General features: G+C 37.5%; 1 protein-coding gene across 1 annotated transcript in view; it reads left to right on the top strand.

The window, feature by feature from the left end:
- Otc (ornithine transcarbamylase) overlaps nucleotides 1-26,988 on the top strand; it is a 67,750-nt gene extending 40,762 nt beyond the window's left edge. Inside the window, exons 5-10 of the mRNA XM_074063813.1 lie at nucleotides 6,433-6,586; nucleotides 9,628-9,750; nucleotides 16,345-16,398; nucleotides 16,479-16,628; nucleotides 19,052-19,189; nucleotides 26,016-26,988. Of these exons, the coding sequence (XP_073919914.1) occupies nucleotides 6,433-6,586; nucleotides 9,628-9,750; nucleotides 16,345-16,398; nucleotides 16,479-16,628; nucleotides 19,052-19,189; nucleotides 26,016-26,075 (679 nt within the window). The 3' untranslated portion in view covers nucleotides 26,076-26,988. The remainder of the gene's footprint in view (nucleotides 1-6,432; nucleotides 6,587-9,627; nucleotides 9,751-16,344; nucleotides 16,399-16,478; nucleotides 16,629-19,051; nucleotides 19,190-26,015) is intronic.
- Nucleotides 26,989-27,790: the final 802 nt, after the last annotated feature.

Raw genomic sequence — 27,790 nt, 5'->3', positions numbered from 1 at the left:
AGGTGGTGAATGAGGGAAAACTACAGCTACTAAACTTCCCTGCGACTGTTCTTGGTAGTGACTGAGCTAAAAGAAAAATTCTTCTTTTATAAGTGTATAAGACCTGATTTCTCCTAGTATAACATATCATATGCTGTTATACCTTACTGTTTTTTTAAATAAAAGAGAACTTATTAGAAGAATACAAAGGATCTTGCATGCATTCCAACAGCTGTAATAAATCAATTGCTTGGACTGCATCTTCCTGAAGGATAGAGCACCATACTATAATCACAAACTTCCTTTCTAATTCTAAGTTCTGCACTATCATGAATATCCCAGAGGATACTCCTACTTGTATCCTGCATGAGGGACTAGAATGTGGATTCATTTCTTCTTGCTGATTGTGTATGTGTGTGTGTGTGTGTGTGTGTGTGTGTGTGTGTGTAATATGCTGGTGATAGAACCCAGGGCCTCGTGCTTGTTGGGCAACTGCTCTACCACTGAGGGACACCCCCACACCCCTCTGCCTGCTTTTTTTGGTAAAATTTTAATGCGTCTCATCATGATATTTTCATACATGTACATAATGTACTTTGATTATATTAATCTCTCCATTGCCCTCTCTTGTCCCACCTCCATCCTCCCACTGGTCCCCTTCCTCTTTCCAAATAGTCGTTCTATTTCTTTTTAAAATTTATATTCTACATATAAAAGAAAATGTGGTATTTCAGATCCTGGCTTATTTCATTTAACATGATGATCTCTAGTTCCTGCAAATGACATAATTATGTTCTTTATGGCTTAATAAAGCTCCATTGTGTATATATATATACCTCAGTTCCTTTATTGATTTATCCATTCATGTGCACTGAGGATGATTCCAAACTTGGCCATTGTGAATAGTTCTGGGCATGCAGCTATCTCCTTCAGACATATACCAGGAGTGGTATAGCTGGTTCATGTAGTAGTTCTATTTTTAGTTCTTTGAGAAACTTCCATACTGATTTCCATAGTGGCTGCCCTAATTTGCATTCCCAAGAGCAGTGTATGAGGGTTGCTTTTTCCCCATATCCTCATCAGCATTTGTTGTTTGTTTTCTTGATGATAGACATTCTGACAGGATTGAGATAAAATCTCAATGTAGTTTTTATTCCTGCTTGCTTTTTGATCTTTCTACTCCTTTATTCTGGCCTCAAACTTGTCAAGCACATGTTGGCAGACATTCATGAGTTCATGAAGGCTTCTCTGAATGGCTCAACAGCTGGAAGAACACCTTGAGTCTGACTACATAAATTAATTTTGCTTTATGAAAGCTGGGTCATAGTATAATCACAAAATTCCACTTCCAGCTTCTTCAAGATCATAAAATGAATGCAGAGAATTTCCTAGGATATGGTCCTCCTTAGGCAATACAAATGTCACACAGTGTCTGTTTATTCCAGCTGCTTGGATCATTTCCAGAGCTGTCTTCATTTCACCTTCAGCCATTAGTGTCTTCAGATTCTTTTTTTCTTACCAACTCCTGGTCCTCTTCACCAAAGGGGCCATTATGGTTTAGATCCTAAATGTCATCCAAAGTCTTGTATGTTGAGGGCTTAGTCCCCAGTGCAGCAAGGTTCAGAGGTGTGGCTTTGGATCATGAGGGCTCTAACCCATCTTTTCTCCTTTTAAGTTGTGTTCTCAGGTGTTTTGTTACAGTGATGGAAAGTTGACTAACTCAGGAATAATTTCTAGGCTCCACAGGTAATGCTAGCAGTCGGAGGCTCTGCCCCATATGTTGAAACTTGTAAGTGAAGCAAGAAGAAAGGAATTATTTTCCCTTACTGTTGTTACAGTATGAGATTTCAGCAATTACTTAGACTTTGCTCCTCTACATTGACTCATTGTGCCATCCAGAAACAGAGTAACCTACTCTCCTCCTACCTCCTCTATTTTCTAGGATAATTGTTCTCTGCCTAATCTTCATATTAGAATAACTCGAGGAGCTTTAGAAATAATGATGTGTTCCTGTATAGTACATTGGTAGAGTTGTAGATCCCATAGCTTCTGATTTTACTATCAAATTGGCAGAATATTACATCAGGGTTTTACAAAGCTCCATAAGTGATACTAATGTACAGGCAAGATAGGGAACTTCAATAAAGCTCTCCCCATGAAATCCACTAATCCACTGTAGCACTTCCACAGATACTAATTTAACATTAAACAGAACAAGTAACTTCTGGCTGCTTTGCTTCAAGAGTTGCTGGAATGGGGACTTATTCAAGAGAGGGAACCATGACAACTGCCTTTTTCCAGTCTTCTTAAAAGAGTATATAGTACATTGACTTCTCCAAATTCTCCCCCCTTGCACTTCCCTTTTTCAGCTTAATCTTTCCTCATTCTTTCATAGCCTTGCTCTAATTACTTCTAGGTTTTAAAAGTCTTTTTCACCTTTGAGGTTAAGATATTGTTTGCATTTGATGCATACTAAATCTAGCAAAATTCAGTGACATATTGTAAAGTTTGTAAAGAGCCTAGAAGGTTTGCAGCCCATGGTTCTAGCTTCTTAAAACAACTTGGGGTGGGCAACAATTATAGTCAAATCTGCTTTTCTAACTGAGATTTCAGAAGGTCAATTGCAATGTTAATCCATATTTTTTATCCTATCTGTTCATACTTTAGGAACTTGTGCATGTTCTAAGAAGTCTGAAGTATGACATCTAAGGTCCAACACAATTCTTCTTCTCTCATTTTCATGAAGTTTTAGGTATCATAAAATTAATTCTTCTTGCATAAGGAATTGATAATTGAGTATAATGGCAGACCCTATTGGGTTATCAACCTTCATCAAGTTACTTTCCTATGATGGACTTAGTATATTCTTAGAGTATGAGGCATCAGAATGTCTTTCCTGAGAAGGGGATTTGTATTATTATCCTAAAGAAAAGGGGAATAAATATAAAATTTAATATCAGCAGAAATTTAAAAAGTGGTAAAATTCATTCACAATAGCAACAAAGATACAAAAGCACCTAGAAAGTGTGGAAGAGAAACAAAAATTCTATACATTTACCTACCCATGTGATATTTTTATTGAACATTTGTTTTTCCAGTTCTTGAACTTTGGAAGGTTATCTGAATTACTTAAGGAGTTCAGTAATCATATAGAGGCCCAGGCCCTACTCTGTATTGGGAGACTAGGCCTTTGTGTACTTTGTTAATTCTATTACACACCCAAGTATAGGAACTATTGCTTCAAGGTATCAAGTAGATACCCTGCTTAACACACCCAACTACAGGAATCATTACTTCAGGGTATCAAATAGATCAGGATGGCTGATTAATTAAGTAGGCCTTAATGGGAGGTGGTGAATTAATCTTTTCTCAGAGGATTTGAGGTGGCTTTTTTCTTGCATTTGACCTAGAAAGCACTCCCTACCACTCATTCCAGGGTCCCATCTCAGAAGCTTTGTTTACTCTTGATTTTTTTTTTTGCCTGGTTAGGATTCTAAGAAAAGAATAGTATTTTCAAAAATACAGTAACTTCAACTCCCTCTTTATTAAGACTCTTAAACTTTAATATGCAAACAAATCCTGTTAAAATGCAGATTCTGCTTCAGTAAATCTGGGCAGGGCCAGAGATACTGTACTTCCAGTAAATTCCCAAGTGAGGCCCATGTTGACCTGAGGAATGATGTGCTAGCTTTGGTTCTCAGCCTTGGCTGCAAATTAGAGGCTCCAAGAAAATATTACAAAATTACTGACCCCTAAATCCTATCTCCTAGAGATTCTGATTTATCTGACTTAATTGATAGTATATGGCTTGGGTATCAAAAGATGGTTTTTTATTATCATATTATTGTTGTACTGGGGGTACATTGTGACATTTACAAAAGTGCTTACAACACATCTTAGTTAAATTCACCCCCTCCATCATTCTCCTTTGTCTCCCTCCCCCATGTTTAGAATAGTTTCAAAGATCTCATTTTTCTATTTTCATACATGATTACATAAATATTTCTACCATATTCACCCTCCTACACCCTTTCCTTATATCCTTCTTTCTTTTCATTTTTAGTAGCACATATTCATTGTATAGGGAGCATTCATTGTGCCAATTCCCAATAGCCTTATATTGTACATTGGTTAGATCACCCCCACCATTTCCCACCACCCACAACCCCTACCTGCCCCACTTAAAGAAATTGCAAGAGGTTTCATTGTTCTATTTCATTTATGTGTGTGAAACCTATCAACCATATTCCCTCCTTCATCTCCTTCATTCACCCTCCACCCTCCCACAAGTACCTCCCAATACTGTACCTGTTTTACAAGTGACCTTCATGTGCAGCAAGATTTGGAAGACCCTTGTCTTAAGCCACAGTAAAGTAAGAATATCACCTGTTTGTTGAGAAAAACTCTGAAGTTTTTTTATTGGCAGTGTTGAGGATGGAACCTGGGCCTTGGACATGCTAGCTAATGCTCTACCAATAAGCTATATCCCTAACTCTAATGTGACTTTTTTTTTTATTCATATGTGCATACAAGGCTTGGTTCATTTCTCCCCCCTGCTCCCACCCCCTCCCTTACCACCCACTCCGCCCCCTCCCTCTCCCCCCCACCCCCTCAATACCCAGCAGAAACTATTTTGCCCTTATTTCTAATTTTGTTATAGAGAGAGTATAAGCAATAATAGGAAGGAACAAGGGTTTTTGCTGGTTGAGATAAGGATAGCTATACAGGGCATTGACTCACATTGATTTCCTGTGCGTGGGTGCTACCTTCTAGGTTAATTCTTTTTGATCTAACCTTTTCTCTAGTTCCTGTTCCCCTTTTCCTATTGGCCTCAGTTGCTTTTAAGGTATCTGCTTTAGTTTCTCTGCGTTAAGGGCAACAAATGCTAGCTAATTTTTTAGGTGTCTTACCTATCCTCACCCCTTCCTTGTGTGCTCTCGCTTTTATCATGTGCTCATAGTCCAATCCCATTGTTGTGTTTGCCGTCTGTCATGCTATAACATGCATCATACTAAGATAGTTCAGAGCAGTGATTTATAAATCTTGATATCCCCCTACTGATGCTCTACCATGGGGAAGCTTCCATCAGAAGTAATGAAATAAGAAAAATTAACACTATACAACATTTCATAAAGCTCAATTGATTCATTTTAAGGATGACTCTTTGCAGTTCTGGTCTTCGTGATTTTTGTGTTAAAAAACATCCATTTTATTAAAAGAGGGTAACAACATCTTATGCTTGTTTGTTTGTTTCTCATGCCCTTAATTTGGTAAACAAAGAGTTGGGAATCTTATGCTGATCTCCAGATGTCTTTGGAAATTTTACTGATTCATGAAATCTGAAACTATAGGTACCATGGGTATGAGAAATCTATGAAAACTTGAAAAAAATATGAAAATCTTTGTAATATTTTTATAGGAGTATATTTTTTTAATCTTTGATACTCTAATCACTGGGGGCAATTAGTCTGTTGAGTTGTCATTGAATTTTATAAGTACCACAGTTCAATGTTTGCTATGTCAACTCAGGCCCACTAAGAAGTAAACTCTAACATGGAACTAGACATTGAATGTGCACCAGATGTATTAAGAGAAATATCTGTGAAGGATAAAGGAGATAAGGAGCAGGATAGGGTAAAGGAGTGAGCAGTGGGGGAGGTTTGACTCCTGTGGAAGGAGAGAGGACTGAAGGAGGAGTGGATAGGGGGAACCCCAGAGCAAAGACTGCCATCAGAGAGGTCCCGTGTCAGGCAGCAATAGCCCAGCTCTAGTGTTCCCCCACTGTGCTGGTTCATTGGGTAGGAACAATCTGGGAAGAGTGTGGTCTCAGTAGGGACAGTGCAGCAGATCCCAAAGGTGCAGCAGGTGGAGGCTGTCAGCCAACAGTTCTCTTCATACCAGGTCCTCTCTTGTAGGGCAGTCTCAGTGTGCATGTCCATGTCTGCTACACTGGGGCTTTCAATTTTATAGAAAAATGTATGTTTTCAGTGGGCTAAATATAAAAGGAAATTAACCACACACTAGATCATTAATGTCTCTCTGTATACCTTTCTTTTGGTCTTGTTCCTTTAAACTTAATTAACTGGTATTTATCAATTATAATTCATCATCATGTCTGCTGGGCCCACAATTGGTTTCTTTCTTGTGGTGCTGGGGATTTAATCCAGGACCTTGTACAACAACTCTACCACTGAGCTATGCCCCCAGCCCAAATTGATTTATCTCCATAAAAATGCAGAATTACTGGTCACTGGATAAGATGTGGGTAGAACAACGTCTGTCTTCTGTAATGACTAAGTGTTCGGTACTAGCTTTTAAATTTGTTATGCTGATAGGTAGTTATAACTTAATATAAATTCTAATTTATTAGCACTTATTATTGTTTAGGATCTTGTATTAAAGAAGGAGTTATTAAGCATAATTAACTTAGATTGACTTCTTGGTTTGCCACAGTGTGTTATCTAGTATGACAGATGCAGTGTTGGCTCGAGTATATAAACAATCAGATCTGGACATCCTGGCTAAAGAAGCATCCATCCCAATTGTCAATGGACTGTCAGACTTGTACCATCCTATCCAGATCCTGGCTGATTACCTCACTCTCCAGGTTAGTGTATTTTTTTGCCTTACAAAAGAGCAAATTCAGCAAATAATTTCTGACTAGTATTAGTGGAACCATTTAATTAAATGATAGTATTTAATCACGATTACCATTTATTTTCAAGTATTGTAACAAAAATTATAGTATAGGTATAATACATAGCTGAGGAAAACAGGGCATTGTTAAAAACCAACTATACGATCCTTCTGTTCTCAGCCCTGTTCCTACACACTTTTAAGCCCTCTCATATTTTCTTTGTTCTTTCTGTCACTTTGCTCTTTGATGCCATATTTAACACAGTAGGTGAATAGGGAATGCTAGGACATATCGAATGGATAAGATGTACATCAGAGTCTGTGACTTGGTAGTGAAGACCGATGGAGTTTGTTCTGAATATTCAAAATGGCCAATTACCACTTAGTTATTGAAAGAAGGGTCATTTTCTATCATTTTTATAAACTGCTTGCTTAAGAATAGTTTTAAAAACATGCAGAATTTAGGCTGGCAGAGTGACTCAAGTAGTAAAGTGCCTACCTAGTAAACATAAAGCCCTGAGTTCAAACCCTTCTACCACCAAAAAAAAAAAATGCAGAATTTATAGAGTTGAGGCTCCAAGTTAGCCATGTGCTCCCAAATCAGGAACTTGAATAACTTTGAAAGAATTATCTGCTTTGGTTTGCCACAGCCAATCTACATGGTATTGCTACTTGAAATCCTAACAACCATGGTTTCGGAGTCTATGGATGATTCTGAGGAGACAGGGAAAACTGCATAGGCCCATTTTCTTCCCCGTTAGATTAAGCTATACACCTATTAATGTGAGGTTAACCCCAAAATGAAACTGTTCAGAGATGAGGACAAGATTCATGCAGAGAAGATGAAAGAACAGTGTAAGATACCAAGTTACTCTCAGTGGATGTGTCTTGACATTAATACTTCTGTCTGGGACTTTATATTACTAAATTATAAATTCGTTGAAGGATGGTGAGCTGTTCTGTTCATCATAGGATCTCCTTCACGACCTTGTGCAAAGCCTTCATGTAAGAGATACCAAAATAGGATTTCAATGAATAAATAGCAGCTTATCAAAATCATACGATCTAAATCAAGTGGACCTGGATTTAAATCCTAGCTTAGCCACCTAGTAGTTCTGTGATCTCCAAATTGCTTAGCCTTGCTCTTTTTATCTTATCTTTATAAATAAATATGTAAATTACATGAAACTTCAAGAAAAAGAAAACAAAGGCCTGTATGTCCATTGCGCAGTTTTGTCAAATCTTTTTGTTATTCATTTATTCACATGTGCATACATTGTTTGGGTCATTTCTCCACTCTGCCCTCCTCCCCCACCCTCTCCCCCCGCTCAGTTCCAGGCAGGTCCTGTTCTGCCCTTATCACTAATTTTGTTGAAGAAAAGACATAAGCATAATAAGGAAGACAAAGCGTTTTTGCTAGTTGAGTTAAGGATAGCTATATGGAGAGATTCCTACTATTGCTTTCATGTACAAATGTGTTACGACCCATGTTGATTCAACTCTGACTGATCTTTATATTGGTTCCTAATCCCCTTCTCATGTTGACCTCTGTCACTTTAAGATTTCTGTATTTGTTCCTCTGGAGTGGGAACATCAAACGCTTTCATGTTTTTGGGTTTTCTACCTATTCCCATATCTCCCATATGTGCTCTCCCCTTGTCATGTGATCCAAGTCCAACCACATTGCTGCATTTACCCTAGATCTAAAGTCCGCATATGAGGGAGAACATATGATTTTTGGTCTTCTGAGCCTGGCTGACCTCGCTCAGAATGATGTTCTTCAGTTCCATCCATTTACCTGCAAATGATAAGATTTCATTTTTGTTGAAGAGAAGACATAAAGAATAATAAGAAAGACAAAGCATTTTTGCTAGTTGAGATAAGGATAGCTATATGGAGAGATTCCTAGCATTGCTTCCATGTACAAATGTGTTACAACCCAAGCTGATTCATTTCTACCTGACCTTTTCACTCGTTCCTGATCCCCTTCTCATGATAACCTCTGTGGCTTTAAGGTTTCTGTATTAGTTCCTCTGCAGTGGGGACATCAAACTCTTTCATGTTTTGGCTTTTCTACCTATCCCCATACCTCCCATATGTGCTCTCCCCTTGTCATATGATCCAAGTCCAACCACATTGCTGCATTTGCCCTAGATCTAAAGTCCACATATGAGGGAGAACATAGGATTTTTGGTCTTCTGAGCCTGGCTAACCTCGCTTATCAAATCTTTTTGTGTGTAATGCTGGGACTGTAACTCAAGTCCTCACCCATGCTAGGCAAGCTGTCTTACCACTTGAAATTCTGATAACTGTGGTTTGATCTATACCTCTAGCCCAGTTTTGTCAAATCTTAATGTGATGAAGCAATTACCTTATAATTATTTGTTTTTAAAATAAAACATTACAAGTAGAAATGAAGTCCACTGCATAAGTTTGACTGATCTCATTTATTCCCACGCCACAAAAAAAGTTATTATCCTGATGTTCATATCTGTAATTCCCAAGCATGCATTTATACTTTAACATGTGCATCTATAAACAACCAACAGTGTTGTTGGGCATGTTTTCAATCATATATAGAGAACATGCTCAGAGCCACCATGCTACACCATTCCATTTTCTTCTTATTCCGAAAAAGGAAAGCTCTGTAAAAGCAGTGAATTTTGTCTCCTTTGTTCTTCATTACATCTCCATGATCAAGGACCATGTTTGGACATTGATGGTGCTAATTTGTTGAATGAATAGAATAAAGAGTCAGATTTGAAATGAGTGAAAATCTGAGTCTCTGTGCAAAGTCATATGATGTCTTGTTTTAAGATATTAGGACTTTTTACTATTGTTTTGTGATTGTACATTCATAATGTTGAATTGTTCCATGCAATACAAAAAATAGTGGTTTATTTATACCAACAAGGCATTAAAATTGAGACAATTTTTATTTTAACCCTAATAATTGTTACACAAAAGTGGATTTCCTCTCGAATTTAATCGCTTTCATGTCTTGCCTTTTAGGAACACTATGGCTTTCTCAGTGGTCTTACCCTCAGCTGGATAGGGGATGGGAACAACATCCTACATTCTATCATGATGAGTGCAGCAAAATTTGGGATGCATCTTCAGGCAGCTACTCCAAAGGTAGGGAAACCTACCTTGAAAGATCATGTACAATTATCCAGTGAAAACATAGCTTGCTTCCAGTCAAGGACAACATAGGTGAGGTCACAAACTTAGGTTATGTTACCAGCCGTACTATTAATTATCTGGCTTCTTAAAAGCACAATTTTCCATTGTACAATAAGAGCTAGTCTTGGCTGATGCTTTTCATTCTGCTCCGTGAGTCTGTGTTAAAAGTATGCCTGAATTGTTCTTTGGAATGTCCTGATATGAGCCATTATGGTGACTGACATCTTGTGCATTACCACACACAGGCTAAAGAAAGCAGTGAAATCCAGACAGCATAGAATCCTCAATGCATGGGAATGACACTATTGTTTTTCTAATACCACAATTTGATAGAAAAAATGTCAATCCAATGTGAAGGTCACAGTGATGGCATCTATACTAGCTCAGTGTTTCAAAGTTCATCTCCTGAGGCTCTTTGGCTTTTTAAATCTGAGTCCATATGACTATGAAGATGACCCCTGCATGCTTTCTATCCTGCTGCTGATCTCTTGCGGAATGTATGGGAAGCCTGACTTATTTCATAGGCCCAGTTCACCCCTTTTGATACACAAGGGAATGATAATAGGTGTTGTTTCTAAAGCGAAGAAGTGGGAGGTTCAAGGATAGAGGGAGAAGGGAGATGTTATTTTCACCATATATTCTTTTATATGGTTTGAATTTCTGTACATGCGACTGTTTGATTTTTTTAAATAAATTTTTATTAGGATATAGTCATTATACCGCATTATACTGGGAAGAGGGAGATTCATAGTGACAATTCTGATTAGACTTCTATTGTATATTAGTTACATTGCCCCATCGTCTCTCCTTCTCAACCCCTTCCCCACCCCACTTAAAGCAATTTAAAGAAGTTTCTTAGTTCTGTTTCATATAAATATATGAAGTCCATCTACCATATACCATCACCTCAATTTTCTTCATTCACCTTGCCCCCTCCCACTAGTACCCCCCACACACACTGTACCTATTTTACAGTCCTGTTTTTCATTATTAATATTTAAATTGATGTTCAAAGGGGTGTCTCAATGTATGTCCACTCTGGGTATACTTTACTTTGGTCCATCTGTTCAACCCCTTCCATTATTCTCCTTTACCCCTTTATCTTCCACCCCCCATTATTCAACAGCTTTCAATACACATCCAACTGTTTGATTTACATAAGAAGATAAATGCATAAATAATTACACTAATATAGAAACATACAAATCCCTCTAGGGGCACCACTATGTTAAGATACTCCCAGCCCCGTACAGAATAAATAGACCTTCTAAAAGGTAAAAATTAACCCCCAAGAGACTCAGTCACAAACCATCCCCCAAAGATCCCCATGGAACATTTTAAACACCCCATCACTACTGAATTCTTTTCTACATTGTGTTTCTCATTTGGCTGTTACTGTCCTTTCAAGAGTCTTTTAAAAGGGAAATCCCCCTAAATAGAAATCAATTCAGAAACAAAGTCTTGATTTGTGGTAAAGGATAGACTTGACCTTTACATTAAGAAATAACTGTTCAGCCTGGCACCAGTGATTTGAACATACAAATCCTAGCTACTTGGTAGATTGAGATTGGGAGGATCACAGTTCAAGGCCAATCCTGGCAAAAAGTTTGCAAGACCCTATCTCAACCAATAATACCTGGGTACGGTGTCATATGCCCATCATCCTAAGGTACATGGGAGGCTGAGATCAGGAAGATTGCAGCTCCTGCCCAGCCAGACCAAAAAAAAATTTTGTAAGACCCCCATCTCAATGGAAAAAGCTGAGCATGGTGAACCTTATCTATAATCTCAGTAATGGCAGGAAATATAAAATAGGAGGATCTCAGTCCAGTCTAACCTGGGCAAAAAGCAAGATTCTCCTCCAAAATAACCAGAGCAAAAACAGCTGGAAGTGTGACTCAAGTAATACAACACCTGCCTGTTAAGCATGAATCCCTGAATTCAAAACCCCAGTACCACCGAGAGAAAGAGAGAGAGAGAGACAGAGAGAAACAGAGAGAGAGAGAGAGAACTGTTTGCAATGATTGTACACCATTGTATCTCTGACCAAGCATGTGCTTGCTGTTATCTCAGAAGTCACTGCTAGGGCTCACTCTGAGAAACTAAGTCATCCTAAGGCGAATATGGGGGACTTCAAAACCCCTCCCTTCTTCTTAAGTTTGAGAGATGGTTATTTGTCAACTACTGGGAACATGAATAACACAATGTGGATTAGCAGTTGAATTTCTCCAATAGGAAATACCCAAATCCTTGAGTCTCTCCCATACTTTTTACCCCCTCCCCACCCACCAGTGAGTTAGGTCAGATTCCCCACAAGCAGACTCCTGATGGGAAATTGTGTACAGGTGATTTACTCCTAAAAGAGACCTGTAGGGGACTAGTTGGAGCAGGACAGCAAAAGGGAAGAATCCAAGTGAGGATGCCATTTATAGTGACTGACCAGGCTGGTTTCCCCAGAACAGAGATTTCTGGGGATAAGGAACTTTCAGGGCTAAAATTAGGAGAGTCCTGGGCAAACAAGGGTGATTTGGTCACCCTAGTGCCCTATCAGGCCCAGTCCCACAGAAAGTAGCTTCAGACTGATCCCCCTGGGTAAGCCCTAGAGTGTAAGTTAGACCCTGGGGTGAGGATAGTGGACTTTCATCCTTCTGAACTAGTCACTAGGGAAGGGCAGTAGGGGAGGTAGGTGGTAAGTTCCCTGACACTTTCTGTGAGAAAAAACAACCTGGTAGCCAGAGTTGCCTTCTGAAGAAAAGCTGTAAGTGTTAAGTATTAAAACACACTGAAATTAGGGGAGGAAGTAAAAGCCATAAGAAAGAGATCCTGTGAGGGCATCTAGGTAGGGCATCTACACCACCTGTTGCATCCTGTCAAAACAAAATGAAGCAATATGCACTCCCTTTCCCTAGTGTTCTTGCTAAACATGTCTAGGTCAGTGCATCCTGTTCTAGTTTCCTAGGGCAGCTATAATACATTACCACAGACTAGGTGGCTTAAAAAACAGTAAGGTATTGTCTCCCAATTCTGGAAGCTAGTAGCCACGTTTCCTCTGTTACTTGGCTTTGTGGCTGCATCACTTCAGTCCCTGCCTCTATCATCTTCCCTCTGTGTCTGTATAAATCTCTCTATACAAATGTCACTCTTCTTATAAAAACAACATATTAAATTTAGTCCTACCCTAATCCAGTATGACTTTATTTTTTAAAATTTTATTTTATTTTGAATTCGCATGTATTAATAATATGAGGGGATTTCATCCCACACATGTGTATGGTATACTTTGAACAAGTCCACTCCCTCCATTATATTTCCATTCCCTTCCCTCCTTCCCCCTTTTACAAATAGTGTTTTGTGGATCTCATTTGTACAGTCTTCATATGTGCATTTTAAGTGTATTTTAACTAATTATATATCTGTAAAGACCCTATTTCCAAAATAAGGTCACATTCTGAGGTTCTGAGTGGGCAAAATTTTTTTGCAGTGCTGGGGATCAAACTTGAGGCCTTATGCTACACAAGCCCTCTACCACTAAGCCACACCAAAACCCTAGGACATGAACTTTTAGGACAGTATTCAACTAGAATAAATGGCAGGCATATGCAGCAGCATGTACTAGAAACCATTCTATTACAGTAAATTTTGGTGACTCAGAGAGATGACTCTTAGATAATTCACTTCTTTCATTTAACATGAACTGAAATAAAGGGTTAGATGTGACATGTGCTTACAGTGGCTTTTCTTTACTTTATAAGAAGGATGAGCCTACTTGCTACAAATCTAGTCCAAAGAAATGCTCTCTATTAAGGCAAACTATTACTGCATTTGGTTTTTATAGACAAAACATGCATTAACAATAGTTGTTCCCTGCTATAAGGTGCTTTTGGAAAGGCTTTATTCTGTTGAAGAAAAATATGGTTTAACCATTTTATTGTCAAAGAGATTTTATTAACATCAGAGGGAAAAATTCCAATACTACAGAGTAATTTCAGTATTGTTCTTATGTAGAAACTCATTTAAATGATAAAGAGTACTAAAACCCAGTTAAACCTTGGTGGGAGTAAGAATTTTTAAAAACCTGCTGGAAAGTCTAATAGTGCAGAAATTGGCTAATCAATTTTTAAGTCTTCAGTTTTTAGTAGAACTATTACCTTTAAAGATAAAGTTGGGAGATTTATTGCAAATTTAAGAAACACCAAAAAAGTTTCCTAGGCCATAACTAATCCACTTCCCCATTCTTCAACCAAGAATAACTTACATGTTCAAAAAATAATAATTTTGTTCACGATTGTAAAATTGCTCCATAAACTATCAGTTTATGATAGGTAATGATTTTAATATTGTTCTCAGTGAATATTTACACTGAACTAGGTTTGTTAATCACCTTCTCCATCTGGTTTAAGATTTACGTAAAGGCAATGAATGATTTAATATTGGAAGCAGAGATGTGAGTAAGGAATTCTCTGTACTCAAAGTCATGGCCCAGTGCATGCGAGGTTGGGTGATTTTCTAATTTCCAAACCTGTCTCTTCGTTCTCTAAGTACTTATTGATTCCTTCTCTAAGAATGATTATGCTCAGGGAATAAAAAACCTGCTCCCCAAAGGGAAGGCTAAATTTGCAGGACAGTAGGCACCTGGAGTAATATCCAAGTCTCTTTACTTATGTTTGCCAGTATGACTGCTCACAACACTAGTTACAAAATTAGCAAGACTTTATTGATTACTTTCCCCAAATCCCTATGAACAAGGCTCCAGAATTCAAGACCATTGAAGTTGGTAAATCAGCTTAAAATGTCTGTAGACATCATCATCATCTGCAGTCATTTCTTTTCTCAAGAATTTTGTAATGAGAGAGCTATAGTAGACAATCATGTGTAAATAAACACAAAAATTTCGAATGAATAAACCTGGACATGCCTGTCAGGAAGCAGAATCTGAGGGTTTAGTGTCAAGGCTGTGCAAGATGTCTATTACAGTTGTGCCCTTGGAATCAAAAACTGTGGAAAAGAAAGGAAGGAAGCAGAGTGAGCAGAGGGAGAAGCTGAGTTACTAGGCAGGTCCAATCACAGTCTTGGTCCAGCTATAGAGCACTCTGGATAGGAGATGACCATTTCGAGCTGTCTGGAATTTGGCTGAGGGATTCAGGTTCTCATACCCCCCTGTCAATCACTCATTGAATATGGGGCCCTGGAAGGGTGAGTGACCTTGAGGGAAGCAGCTCACTGCAACTGAGGCAGTACCCAAGAGGAGCTGACAGCTAAAGGCCATCTTTTGGCAGCACCCCAGCAGCTGAGGTTGGGGCATGGTATAAGTCTTTATTCATGATTATTCATGGATGGGGATTTGAGGGATGTATCACAGAATTCACCACAATGCCCCACTGAAAATTGATAAAATTTAACTCATAATAAATACTAGGAATTCAGGAAAATGAGAAGGATAGAGGAAGGGGAACATGATGATGGTGTTTGAACTGACAAGATTTCCATATGGTGGGTCTGGAGGTGAGGCTGGGCTAGAGTTTTGAGGAGCTGACATGTTCTGATGAAGATGCCTAGGAGAGACAAAGGTGAAAGTGTTCAGGGGTGAAAGCTGTGATGGCAGAAAAGGGCAAGATGTGTACAGGGATGACAAGAAGATTGGCTTTCCTATAGCAAGATGCTGAGAAGAATTAAAAGAGACAGATGCAGGGAATATAGGCAGGGAGACTTGATACTTTTAATCAGCTTTGACTTAAGAAACAAGTAGTGAACATGGAAGGCTTCAGAGAAAACAGTTCTCACTGTTGTGTACAGAATAGATTGGAGGGTGAGGAAAGACTACCCATGGGGCCTGGAATAGTGGGGGCCATGTTAGCTACCCCCAGAATGTCCTGTTGTTCAGACTTGGGATTGGAGTGAGCAAGCAAACACCTATGATGCAAAATTGTGCTTGTATAACCCTAAGAATGAGTGCCTCCTTCAATTGTGCCCTAGGCACCTTGCTGGCTCATCAAACCATTCTAAACAACCATATAATCTTAGTATAAAAAAACACTGTACTTATGTAAATACCATTTCAAAACAAGCCCCCTGCAAAAGAATAAGGTGTATGTGTGGTGTCTGTTAGCCTTTAGCTAGAATGGTCACAGAGCTTTTCTGAGGAGCAGTCATTCAAACTGAGACCTGAAATGTTATCCATGTGGAGTGGACAGGGAAAAGCATTTCAGACCAAAAAGAAAGGGAGAGAGAACAACATGTGGAAAGGCTCAGACAAAAATGCATTAGGCTGTACATAATTGTATATAATCCTCTTAAGCTATTAGGAGAACAAGAAGAGGGGCTGCCAAGAGCTAGAAAGTACCATACTTGTTGAGGTCAGAGATAATCGAAGAAAGACAGGGCAATTAGTTGCTTTTTCAGATTCTGAAAGGCACTATGAACATGGTTGGGCTACATCTTTAAAAAGGGAAGAAGAGAGGAACTGTTGTTAAAAATAGAATTGTGCATATATAAGAAAACATATATACTACAATTGCCTAAATAACGTTTAAATCCTTCCTCCTTCAGGGTTATGAGCCGGATCCTAGTATAATCAAGCTGGCAGAGCAATATGCCAAGGAGGTATGTTCCCTATGTGTAAAGCTAAACTTGCCTTTCTCTGTCCCATGAAGTTGTTTAATCAGCATGCTTATATGTGCTAGAACGGTACCAAACTATTGCTGACAAATGATCCATTGGAAGCAGCGCACAGAGGCAACGTATTAATTACAGACACTTGGATAAGCATGGGACAAGAAGAAGAGAAGAAAAAGAGGCTCCAGGCATTCCAAGGTTACCAAGTTACAATGAAGGTACAAATTGATGCCTCTCTGAAGGTTCATTAATTCTATTCCTAAAGGCTAGAACTATCTAATCACTCATTCACTTTAGGGAGAGCAAGCTGTCCTTTTATACACTATAAAGGACTCACCACATCCTCTAGAGATTTCTCTCCTCCCAAAGATTAGCTGAGTCCTTTTGGAAAGACACTTTTCTGCTGGACAAAGGAATTTCAAACCCAGGCAGCAGAGAAAAGCAAACTTTTCCCTTTGTCAGTAGTAGAGGTACCAGAATGCTTTTCTCTGTATGGTTAGAGACAATAGGTTACTTCTGATGCATGCAATTTCTTTTGATTTCTCCCCAATCTCTATGTCCATCAGACTAGTCCTTGCTTCTATTTTAAGGATCCTGAATTCCAATTTAATTTTGCCAACTCCCTCCAGGGCATTCGTTGGGGATTCTTACTGGATCTGATCCCTTCTAGGAAGTCCTAAAACAGTGCATCTCCATCTTGAGCAGGCATTAAAATTGCCTGGAGGTGTTATTAATTCGCAGCTGGCTCACCCAACTCTGGGGATTCTGATTCAGTAGATCTGAGTGAGACCTGAGAATGTGCTTTTTACCTAGTTCCCAGGTGATACAATGCTACCGCTCCAGGACCACACTTTTGAGAACCACTGTTTTAAAAGAACACCCTGAAAGACAGGTGCACACTAGGGGGTTTTGTCCACAGAACAACTAACATGCTTTGGTGGAGAAAGTGATTCAGCAAGTACAGTAAATGTTTTCTTGATAAAGTAATACATAAATACAAGTTCCTTATTATTATATGTCAAATAGAATGGGAGTGTGAAAATGTCTTTCTTTGTCCCCTAAACAGTCATTACTCCCAGAGGTAACCAGTTTAACAATTTCATGTGTTTCTTTGTAGACCTTTTCTGTACATTTGCATATATATGCCTATATGTACACAACTGTTGACTTTTCACAAGAGATATTTTAGACATTATTATTCTGACTTGCTTTTACCACTTAATAAATCTTAGATTTTCTTGTTTATTCATTTAGATATCTTTCATTCTTTTTAGTAGCTGCACAGAATCCCAAAGTATGAGTGGACTATAATTTATCTACAATGTTTCCTATTGATAAAATTAAGCTATTTCCAAAACTCCCAATTGCAAGCAATGCTATAATGAACACCCTTGTACTTATTTCTTTGTGAAAGTAGTACTGGAAAATAAATTCCCAAAAGAATTTCTAGGTGATGTGTTAGATATTTTTTAACTATAACAGATACCCATCCAAAAAGAGTGAACAATTTATACTTCCACAGCTGTATTTTATAGTTCTTTCTAAACACATTCTTCATTCTTGTTATTTACATTTTTAACTTTTATAAGTCTGAAGGAAAATGGTCTCTTTTTTAAATTTTCATTTCCCTCATTACTGATGAAGTTAAGCATCTTTTCATGTTCATTTGTCATTTCTACTTCAATTTGCTATCATTTCTTTGCCCATTTTCTATTTCTCTCACCTTTTTATTATTGGCTATAAGGGCTTTTTATATATTAAGGCTAATTCCTTGTCATGTACATTACAGTCGTTTCATGGATATTTTTAATTTTCTATGGTTTACCTCATGCTTACCTTGGGTATTTTTCTGGTGCCAGGCCTATAGGCTTGAAAAGTAATCATTTTACTGATGTATGATGGGTATAAATGTTACTTCTTTTCCATGCCATTTTCCTAGTTTTAGAAACCTGGTTGTTCTGAACTTAGAGCTAGGGTAGAAGTAAAAGGAAATTTTAGTACAAAGGCAGTAATTTTGAGATAAGAAAATATGAAGAACTAATAGTTTTGAATCTGTAAGTGAACAGTGGAAATGGATGGGAAAATGTAACTTACAGAATGAATTGTTGGAGAAAATTGAGTTTGCTAGCACATTTGCATTAAGAATGAAATATCTAATGCATAGTGCTCATAATCCTGTTTAGCGTACCTCTGCCTCAGTACTTTTTCAAAATTGTGTTAATTTGTGACAAAGTATGCTTCAAGTGGTGAAAAATCATAATTTGAAGATAAGCTCAAAATATAGTATCATCACATCAAAGCAGCATTTTTTATATGTTGAGTTATCATTGGTGACTTTTGCTATCCACATATTATAGTAGTAGAGTTCTTTATTGACATGTCCACTATCTGACTGAACAGGATATCAAAAAACAGTGGTTTAATTTGGAGTGATGACCTCCCAAATTTAAAAAAATGACTATAATATTCCTTAAGTTGAAAGAATTACATACATTTGCCCTCGTGCCTTGCACTAAAAACTTCACTCTGCGGCTTTGTTTCTTCTTGTATTGGTCTCTGACCCCAAGCCATATGTATTTTTAAATATTGAAGCAAACATATGTGACTGTCACACATAATTGTCTTTTCTCCATCTCTTTAGACTGCTAAAGTTGCTGCTTCTGACTGGACATTTTTACACTGCTTGCCCAGAAAGCCAGAAGAAGTGGATGATGAAGTGTTTTATTCTCCACGATCATTAGTGTTCCCAGAGGCAGAAAACAGAAAGTGGACAATCATGGTAAGAAAGAAATGGGGAAATGAAGGGGTAAAGAATTCTCTGTGTGGTTCTAACTTGGCCATCCGTGCCTTTTGGTAAATAATAAGCAACCAAGATTATCCAACTACATTACTTGCTCATGTGGCTTCTGCTTTTGTCCAGAAAGTTCCTAATGGATCATTATTGCACATTAGCATTTAGAGTGCATTTTAATGGAGTAAAATTGATCCCCTTCCAAATGCATGTACTTTAATCAAAGTTCACTGCCATTCTTCAGCCTGAGAACTAGTCACCATTTTCTGCCAACAATTATACATTATATGAGTCTTATTTTCTAATCCGTTTGTAGTTTATAGATGTCCCTAATTCAGTGCCTGATATAAAAATAGGTATTCAAAAAAATCTTATTTCCTTCCTCCTCTCTTTCCTACTTTTATTCATTTCTTTATGACTTGACCAGATAATTGTTTCAGTTCTCGGCTAGAGTTTGACAGTACAAGTCCATTTGTTTTTTGGTAGAGAACATTTCAAAATAGCCAAACTTACTTTAAAAATTATTAGTCCCTGCCAGGTGTGGTGGCTCACACCTGTAATCCTAGATGCTTAGGAGATGGAGATCAAGGGGATTGTGGTGAAGAAAACCCAGGTAAAATGCTAACAAAACCTCATCTCAACCAATAAAAAGGCTGGGCATGGTGGCTAGACAGGAAGCATAAATAGGAGGATCCTGATCCAGGTCAGCCTGGGCATAAATGTGAGACTATTCCAAAAATACCTAAAGCAAAGAGGGCTGGGGGTATAGCTCAAGTGGTAGAGCACCTACCTGACAAGCACAAGGCCTTGTGTCTTAACCCCAATAGCACCAAAAATATTATTAGTCCCTTTTAGATAAAGCCACTAGTCATATTTTTCTGCCATTCTAGAAAATATTAACCAAGTCTCTGCTTTGCAGTATTCCAGTGGAAAACTTCTCTGGAAAACTGAATACTCACATGCTATAAGTAAACTCCACCACTTATGCTTTAAGTGATTTAACTGGTCTCAATTGCTGTACTAGCCAGATTCTTATTTACAAATGGCAGAGTCCATTCCATTTTCTAGGAGGAAAAATTGAAAGGAATTTATTTAAAGACATTAAGTAGCTCCAAAAATCTCTCAGGAAAGAGGGTGCAGTGAATCATACTTGAACACCACATAACCAGGGAAAACACAGGAAATTTGTCCCAAACCACTGTGAATCTTTTATAGCCAGAAAGCCACTGACACAACCACCTATAGCCTGGTACCTAAGGCCCTAAAAACTAGATGCCATAGTTCATTATAACTACCCCAGCTGAAATAGATACTTCTACATATACATAGAGTAGAAAATCCAATTTCTAAGAGAATGGCTTCTACTGCATGTTGTTCACTTATGCATCCAAGTCTTGAAAAGATGAAGCGCAATAACATACTTGTACCATAACTGCAAGGGAGTCTGGGCAATATATATTTTTTTAGCATTCAATCTCAGTGCAGTAGTGTAAAGCAAGCAGGAAAAGACTATCTGTTAATTATTAATGTAATCTGTAAATAAAAATAGGCATATTTTGAGCATTAAAGAATGCATATAAAGATTTAGTATATTGCTTTGTAAATATTATCATCATTATCATCTTCATTGTTGATCTGATATCGTGAACAGCAAGCATTAAAGTTCCACTGTGGCTACTTGGAAGACAATAATTACTCCTTTTTCAATGTAAGGCCTAAATTTGTTGTATCTAATAAGATTTTTTTTATTGCACCTTTCCAACTTGTCACTTCAGGACACCAACTTTGGCCAAAATAGCAATTGTCATGTCTTTTAGACCAGCACTTCTGAAGCTTTAATGTGAATTTGATTCACCTAGATACCTTATGAAGTGCAGATTCAAATATAGTAGGTCTGTGATAGAGTCCCAATATTCAGCATTTCTACAGAGCACTCAGGAAATTCAGGTGCCACTGTCCTGTGGACCACATTTTGAATAGCAAAGACCTAGATGACAAAAGGAAAATGGGAGGTCTCCACCCATATTCCTTAGGAAGAGACATAGCAAAAATTTTTCTTCAAACTATTTTTCATTAGAAGGCAATTGAAATTACAAAACTAAATCTGCTAAAGTACATTGTAGAAATTGAGGGGGAAAACTTCTTAAAAGTTTTCTTAAATTGTCAGTTATGGAGTTGCTCTATACTTTTAAATTTTTAGAGATTATTAAACAACCTCTTTAAATTTACTTTAAAAATTAAGTATATAATTCATTCACATGGTTAAAATGTTTACAAGGACACGCACAGTGAAGTCTCAATCCCATTTTCCATCCATGTAGGTCTTACTGCTGTCTCTCCATTTCCTGTTCCTCTGAGATACCCACTATTATTAAGAGAAAATGTATTTTAAATAAATCAAAAGGCAGAGCTCGGTCAAAATGAAGGTAGAAAGAATGCTAAACTGAGAGTGAGGAGACAACTTCTATAACTTGCTTCAATACTAGTCATCTGTGTCATCTTTGATAAGTATTAATTAGCTCTCTAGGTTCTAGTTTCCTCATCCATAAAAGAAGCAGATTGCATGATAGAGATGGCAAACGAATTTTAAACTTAGGTCTCATTAACAGGCTAATCGTAGTCCAGTGTGGAGAAGGATTCTGAGCCTGCCTGTGGTATGGGACAGAAAGAATGGTATAACTGATTAGTGTGCCTGACACAGATACTGGAAAGGTGGCAATACATCTGCTGTACTCCCTGTTTAGCAGGGCTGGATGATTTAGAGGTCCTTTTGCATCCAAGTAACTGTATCAGTCATACACTGAGCATCTGCACTCTGTGCCAGGTTCTGTGCCAGGACCTCTGCCAGGCATTTGAGATTTTAAAAAGAAAAAAAATATGCAATTTCCGCATAGCCTGTAGAATTCATAAATGCATAACATTTTAAAGTAGGATGAGACCTTAGAGATTACCTAGACTGTATTCCTATTTTATAGGCAAAGAAATTATTCTTATTTTTTTGGTGGGACTGGGGTTTGAATTCAGTCTCATGTTTGCAAAGTACGCAATCTACTGCTTGAGCCATACCTCCAGTCAAAGAAATTATTCTTAGACAGCTTATTTAGAATGACTTTTAGGCTCAGCACTGCTGTGGTAGATTTTTCTAGGATACCTTAGAAGGACAGTACTTTCTTACCTCTACAACTGCCCAATATAATGCATCAGCCACTAGGTAGGATATTTAAATTTAAATTTAAGCTGGGTGCTGTCAGTTCACACATGTAATCCTAGCTACTCAGGAGGCAGAGATGAGAAGGATCACATTTTGGAGCCAGCCTGGGAAAATAGTTGCAAGACCCTATCTCAAAAATACCCAACATAAAAACAGGGGTGGCAGAGTGGCTGAAGTGGTAGAGCACCTTCCTAGCCAAGCACAAGGCCCTGAGTTCAAACTCCAATACTGCAAAAGAAATTTTTTTAAATTTAATAAAATTGAAGGTTCAATTCCTTGGTCATACTAACTACAAACTCAAATTAAGTACTCAATACTGACTATAGCTAGTTACTCTTATATTGGACAGTCCAGGTAGAGCATTTCATTACTACAGAAAGTTCTGTTGGACAACACTACACTAGGGAATGATTTTCACACACATAACTTTAAAATCAGGATGGAAGAAAGAAGGAAAGACATGGTCGCCTCCAGTTTTGAGATGTGTCTGAAAATTAATGTAAGGTATTTAACTAAGAAAGAATAAGGAGCTTGTTTTTAAAGTGTGTAGCAACTCTCAAGCACTCAGAGTAGCTTTGTAAGGCCGCTAATGCTGGGTACTTTGCTACAGTTCTATTCAGAACACTCAGAATCACATCATTCTCTCCACAGCATATAGGCTTTTGGGTTCTTTTCTTTAAAAACAAGAACAAAACAAACCCACCCTTTGCTCCCCACAAAGGTTGTTCATGTGTTTTTCAGTGATTAGTAAGGCTATAGTATTCCCAAAAAAGTCAAGAGTGTTTCCTCCTCTGCCTACACATTTTGATGTGGTACTAAAGTAACCTGAAGGGACTCTACAAAAATGCTGATATTTCAAAACACTGCTATCTAGAAGTCCCTTAAGTACGTAATGCCATTGCAAATGCACTTCATAATATTTATAGCCTTTTGCTTCTCTCCAAATAGGAGGTGCCAGATAAAATACAGGATATTGAGTTAAATTTGAATTTCAGATAAACGATGGATATGTTTTAGTATGTCCCATGAGGTACTTAAAACATACTTATAGTAAAAAAATGTTTTTCTGACATTCCTATTGTCTGTATTTATTTATATAACTCAATTTAGCAACCCTACCCCTTTCTAAATTTTTGACTTGAAAATACACTTGACATTTCCAATGACTATGAACAACAAAGGAAAACCCGAGATGTGGTCCCAGAAGCCCATTAAAAAAAGCTTTAAAAGTTTTTACTCAGTATATATGTTCTTATTTCAGAGAATGGCCTTCCCAGATCTTCTTGTCATTCAGACCTCACCCCACATGTCACTCCTTCAGCAAGGTTCTTACTCATAGTGCTAACCCAGCTTCCTTCATCCTCTTTAAAATTTTATTTTCTAAAGATCCCACCTGGTATTTTCTTATTTGTTTATCTATTTGCTACATGTCCCCCAACTGAAATGAAATAGTCCTTCATAAGAGCATTAATAGGGTTTATACCTAGAAGAACACCTGGAACATACCCTAAATATGACCTCAATACATTTTTGTAGCCTAAAGGCAACATAGGATATTAGTTTTAGAATATGCTTTAGAAAACAGGTTAAAATTCTGGCTCTCTATGTGATCTTGAGCAAGTACCTTAACTTCACTAAACTTAGTTCACTTATATGAAAAATGAGCATAAAATTAAAAACAACTTCATATGGTCATGAAGATTTGATGAGGGTAAGGGTCATCTGAGCATAGTGTTCAGGCTCCAGGGACAGGCAGGTACAGATCCACCTTTTACCATCACCACTCAGGAAAACTCCTACATCTCAGTTTCTTCACCTGTATTTTACATCTCTTATCTTTTTCATACAGTAGGAAAGCATATTAACACAGTATAATACTAATCGACACTCAGCACAGGATCTAGCATATGATTATATGATAACTGTTTAATAAATATGTTCAATGGAACTGTACTTCTGATATAACACATAGGAGCACCTGTACAGTATGGTTGAAGTATAAGAGCAAATACCTGAGAGGAGTCAATCTACCTTTTAATAAAGGAAAATGAAATTATGTCATTTGCAGGAAAATGGATGGAACTGGAGATCATCATGCTGAGCAAGATCAGCCAAACTCAAAAAGATAAATATCAAATAATTTTGCTCATATGTGACATCTAGACCCAAATAATAATAATAATCATAATAAGGCAGGATTGTAAAAGGGGAACTGTTGAGGGGGAAACCACTGGGAAGAGAAGAAAAAAGGAGAGGGCATGGGGGGGTGAATATGATCAAAGTACATTTTATGTATGTATGTATGAAAATAGCATAATGAACTCAACCAAAGTTGTTAAAAATGGGGACGAAGTTAAGAAACAGTAATAGAAGGGGTGAACTTGATCAAAGTATAATATATGCCATATATGAAAATAACACAATGAAACCCCCTCTTTTTTGGCAGTACTGGGGTGTGAACTCAGGACCTCAGACTTGCTAGGCAGGCTCTCTACCACTTGAGCCACTCCACCAGTTTTTTTTTTGTGTTGGATATTTTTGAAATAGGGTCTCCCTCTTTTTTTTTTTTTTTTTGCCCAGGGTGGTCTCAAATCATAATCCTCCTGATCTCTGCCTCCTGAATAGCTAGGATTACAAGAGTGAGCCACTGGCATCTGGCCTAATGAGACCCCTTTGTATAATTAATTTATGCTAGTTTAAAAAAAGAGTGGAATCAGAGAAAATAGGAACCAATCCATTTCTGCACTGGATATTGTTTCAAGGGTTGATTCCTCATCTATAAATAATAACAGAAGCCATCTTAGAAGGTCATTGCCTTAAATGACCCAAATAATGTATGCACATGTGTATAAAAAAATAATAATAATTTTTAAAAAAGAGTATCCTAAAGAGAAAAAAAATGAGATAATGCATTTCTGTTTAGCTCACCCAAGTATCTACACAGTGCCTGGCAAATATTTCTTCATGGACACATGTGTCAATAGGATTGCTGTTTCTGACAATATGATTGTCACTAGTGTGAAGGTTGGGAAGATGAAAAGTGAAAGTTGCTATTTGTGGCTGACAGCCTAGGAGGAAACTATACTCTTGGCTATAAAGTTAATGTCCTTTAACAAGAGGACAAAAATTCAGATAGCAGAAATTGCTCATTAGCATCAATAGTTTGCTTTTATTACATCTGATTTACCCTAACTTTCTCTCAGTTGCAAGTGACCAAACCATAGTGCAAACATGAGGAATTGAGATAGGAGGGAGTATATTTCTCTCAAACCAGCTAATAACTGACTTTCAACTTATGACTGGAAAATCCAGTCATGGCAACTTCCATGTCACCACATTTCAACTCTCTGACCTGGAATGAGGCCTAAGTAAGCACAGTGTTTGTGCATATATTTGGGTCAGCCTGATCCCTCAGGACCTCCTTTTATCCAAATGAAAATAAATATCAGTTCAAAATTGTTCCCTAATCATTTCCTTGGGAAAACAAATTTAATTCTAGGCCTGCAAAACTGAAACCTAGCTGTCCTTCCTAAGGTCCCAAAGCAGATTGTTGCTAATGCTTATCCATTTCTTTCCTTCTCTTTCTTTTTCATGTCTTCCTAGGCTGTCATGGTGTCCCTATTAACAGATTACTCACCTGTGCTCCAGAAGCCAAAGTTTTGATGCCGTGATGCTGGCCAAGAGAAAAACAACGTTCTGCGGTAATAGAGTCAGTTTCTGAGGGAAAGAGAAGAATTTAAGATATAATAAATAAATCCCCAATACATGGTATGATTATGATGGTGAGACCTTCCTGGGACCCTTAATTTAAGTGCTGAGGCACTATAATACACTGCTTGACTTGTTTTAAACTCTCTTTGATTCATAATTTTTGAGTCACATTTGGGTATCATATTAATTATCATATATATTCACTTCAACAAAACATAAAATACTGTGCTCATACTGCATAATGTCTAAGCCATTAAATGTAATCTATGCTTATTACCTTAATAAATGATCACCCGTGCTAATTTATAAGTAAACATTTACCAGGCAGTCAGCTGCTGATAGATCTGTAGGCTCCGTTCATGTCCCCTGAGACTAACAAGGAAGCCAAATGATACATCCCTGCAGATGTGGTACTGTTTTCAGACCAATGAGGAAGATAAATAGTCACTTAGAGAGACAAATAATGAAATTCTTAGAAAACAACTATCACTGTGCCCAAACTGAAGTTTTTTTCCAATCATTTGTGGGAAGGGAGGGGGGTTCTTCTCTGTAGTGAATACTTAATGTTCCAAGATAAAAGGAGCCTTTGTTGGCAAGTGGTAAAAGCTTAGGTACTCGTCCAGGAACATAAGATCCGTTAGAGAGTGACATTTTTTCAGGTTCGAATTCTTCCAGCAGAAGCAATTTAATTTTTTCACATCTGTGCTTATCATATATCTATTCACACCACACACTAAATATTTCCATTAATCTATATTTTAGCCTGCCACATTTTAGCCACTCTTTTTCCTCCACTCTTTCTTCAGGACAATAAAAATTTGTATTGTTCAATTTTAATATAATTAAAAGTAGTTTTCTCTTGTGAGTGGCCAAATTTGTTGAATGACTATAATATAATTTAAAATGTTTTAGATAAAATGTTAGATAATGTAGGTAGACCTTTTCCTTCTGCCTCTGCCTGTGCTACCAAGTGCTGAGATTTCAGACATGTGCCTGGAACATTTTTTAAATAACACATTTTACAGAGGACAAAATAATGTAATTGTCTTTATGTCCCACCTCTATTATTAGAAGAATGCTTTTAGGCTAGTTGACTAATATTCTTCAGCTGACATCTACGACTTAAATGAATAACCAAGAATTACAAATTGAATTACAAATTAAATGAATTACAAATTGGATTTGCAATGAAGATGCAATAAAACATATTTTGTGGGGGAAAACAACTCATGATATTATAATTTTCCCAGTAAATATCACAGGTGACTTTCACATCTATGGTAATTTATTAGAAGTACTTAAGAAAGAGAGTAGAATTTGGTGGAAAATATTCTTTCTGCCAAGAGTATAGCAACAATTGACCCAGAAGGTGCCATGTGGACTGTGGAGGCTCACCCTTATACATCCCTTCCATGCGCCAAATGGTCCATGTCCCCCATGGTAATAGGTCTCCTATCTTTTCTTGGTTCTTCTTTGCATCAAATGTACAGTCTAGGCATCTTCCCTCAATCAGAAAGAATTTATAATCATTTTCTTCCCAGAATATAGTCACTTTTTCCTTGAGGAAAGTCCCCAAGCTTGCTTTTCTATAATTTAACACCTTTTTGAACCAGATTGGTAGGAATTTATTTGCTTTTTAAACTTTTCTTCTTGAGACAATATTTATA

The sequence above is a fragment of the Castor canadensis genome, chromosome X, assembly GCF_047511655.1.
Source record: "Castor canadensis chromosome X, mCasCan1.hap1v2, whole genome shotgun sequence".
Taxonomy (NCBI): Eukaryota; Metazoa; Chordata; class Mammalia; order Rodentia; family Castoridae; genus Castor; species Castor canadensis.
This window is presented reverse-complemented; position numbering and strand designations above follow the sequence as displayed.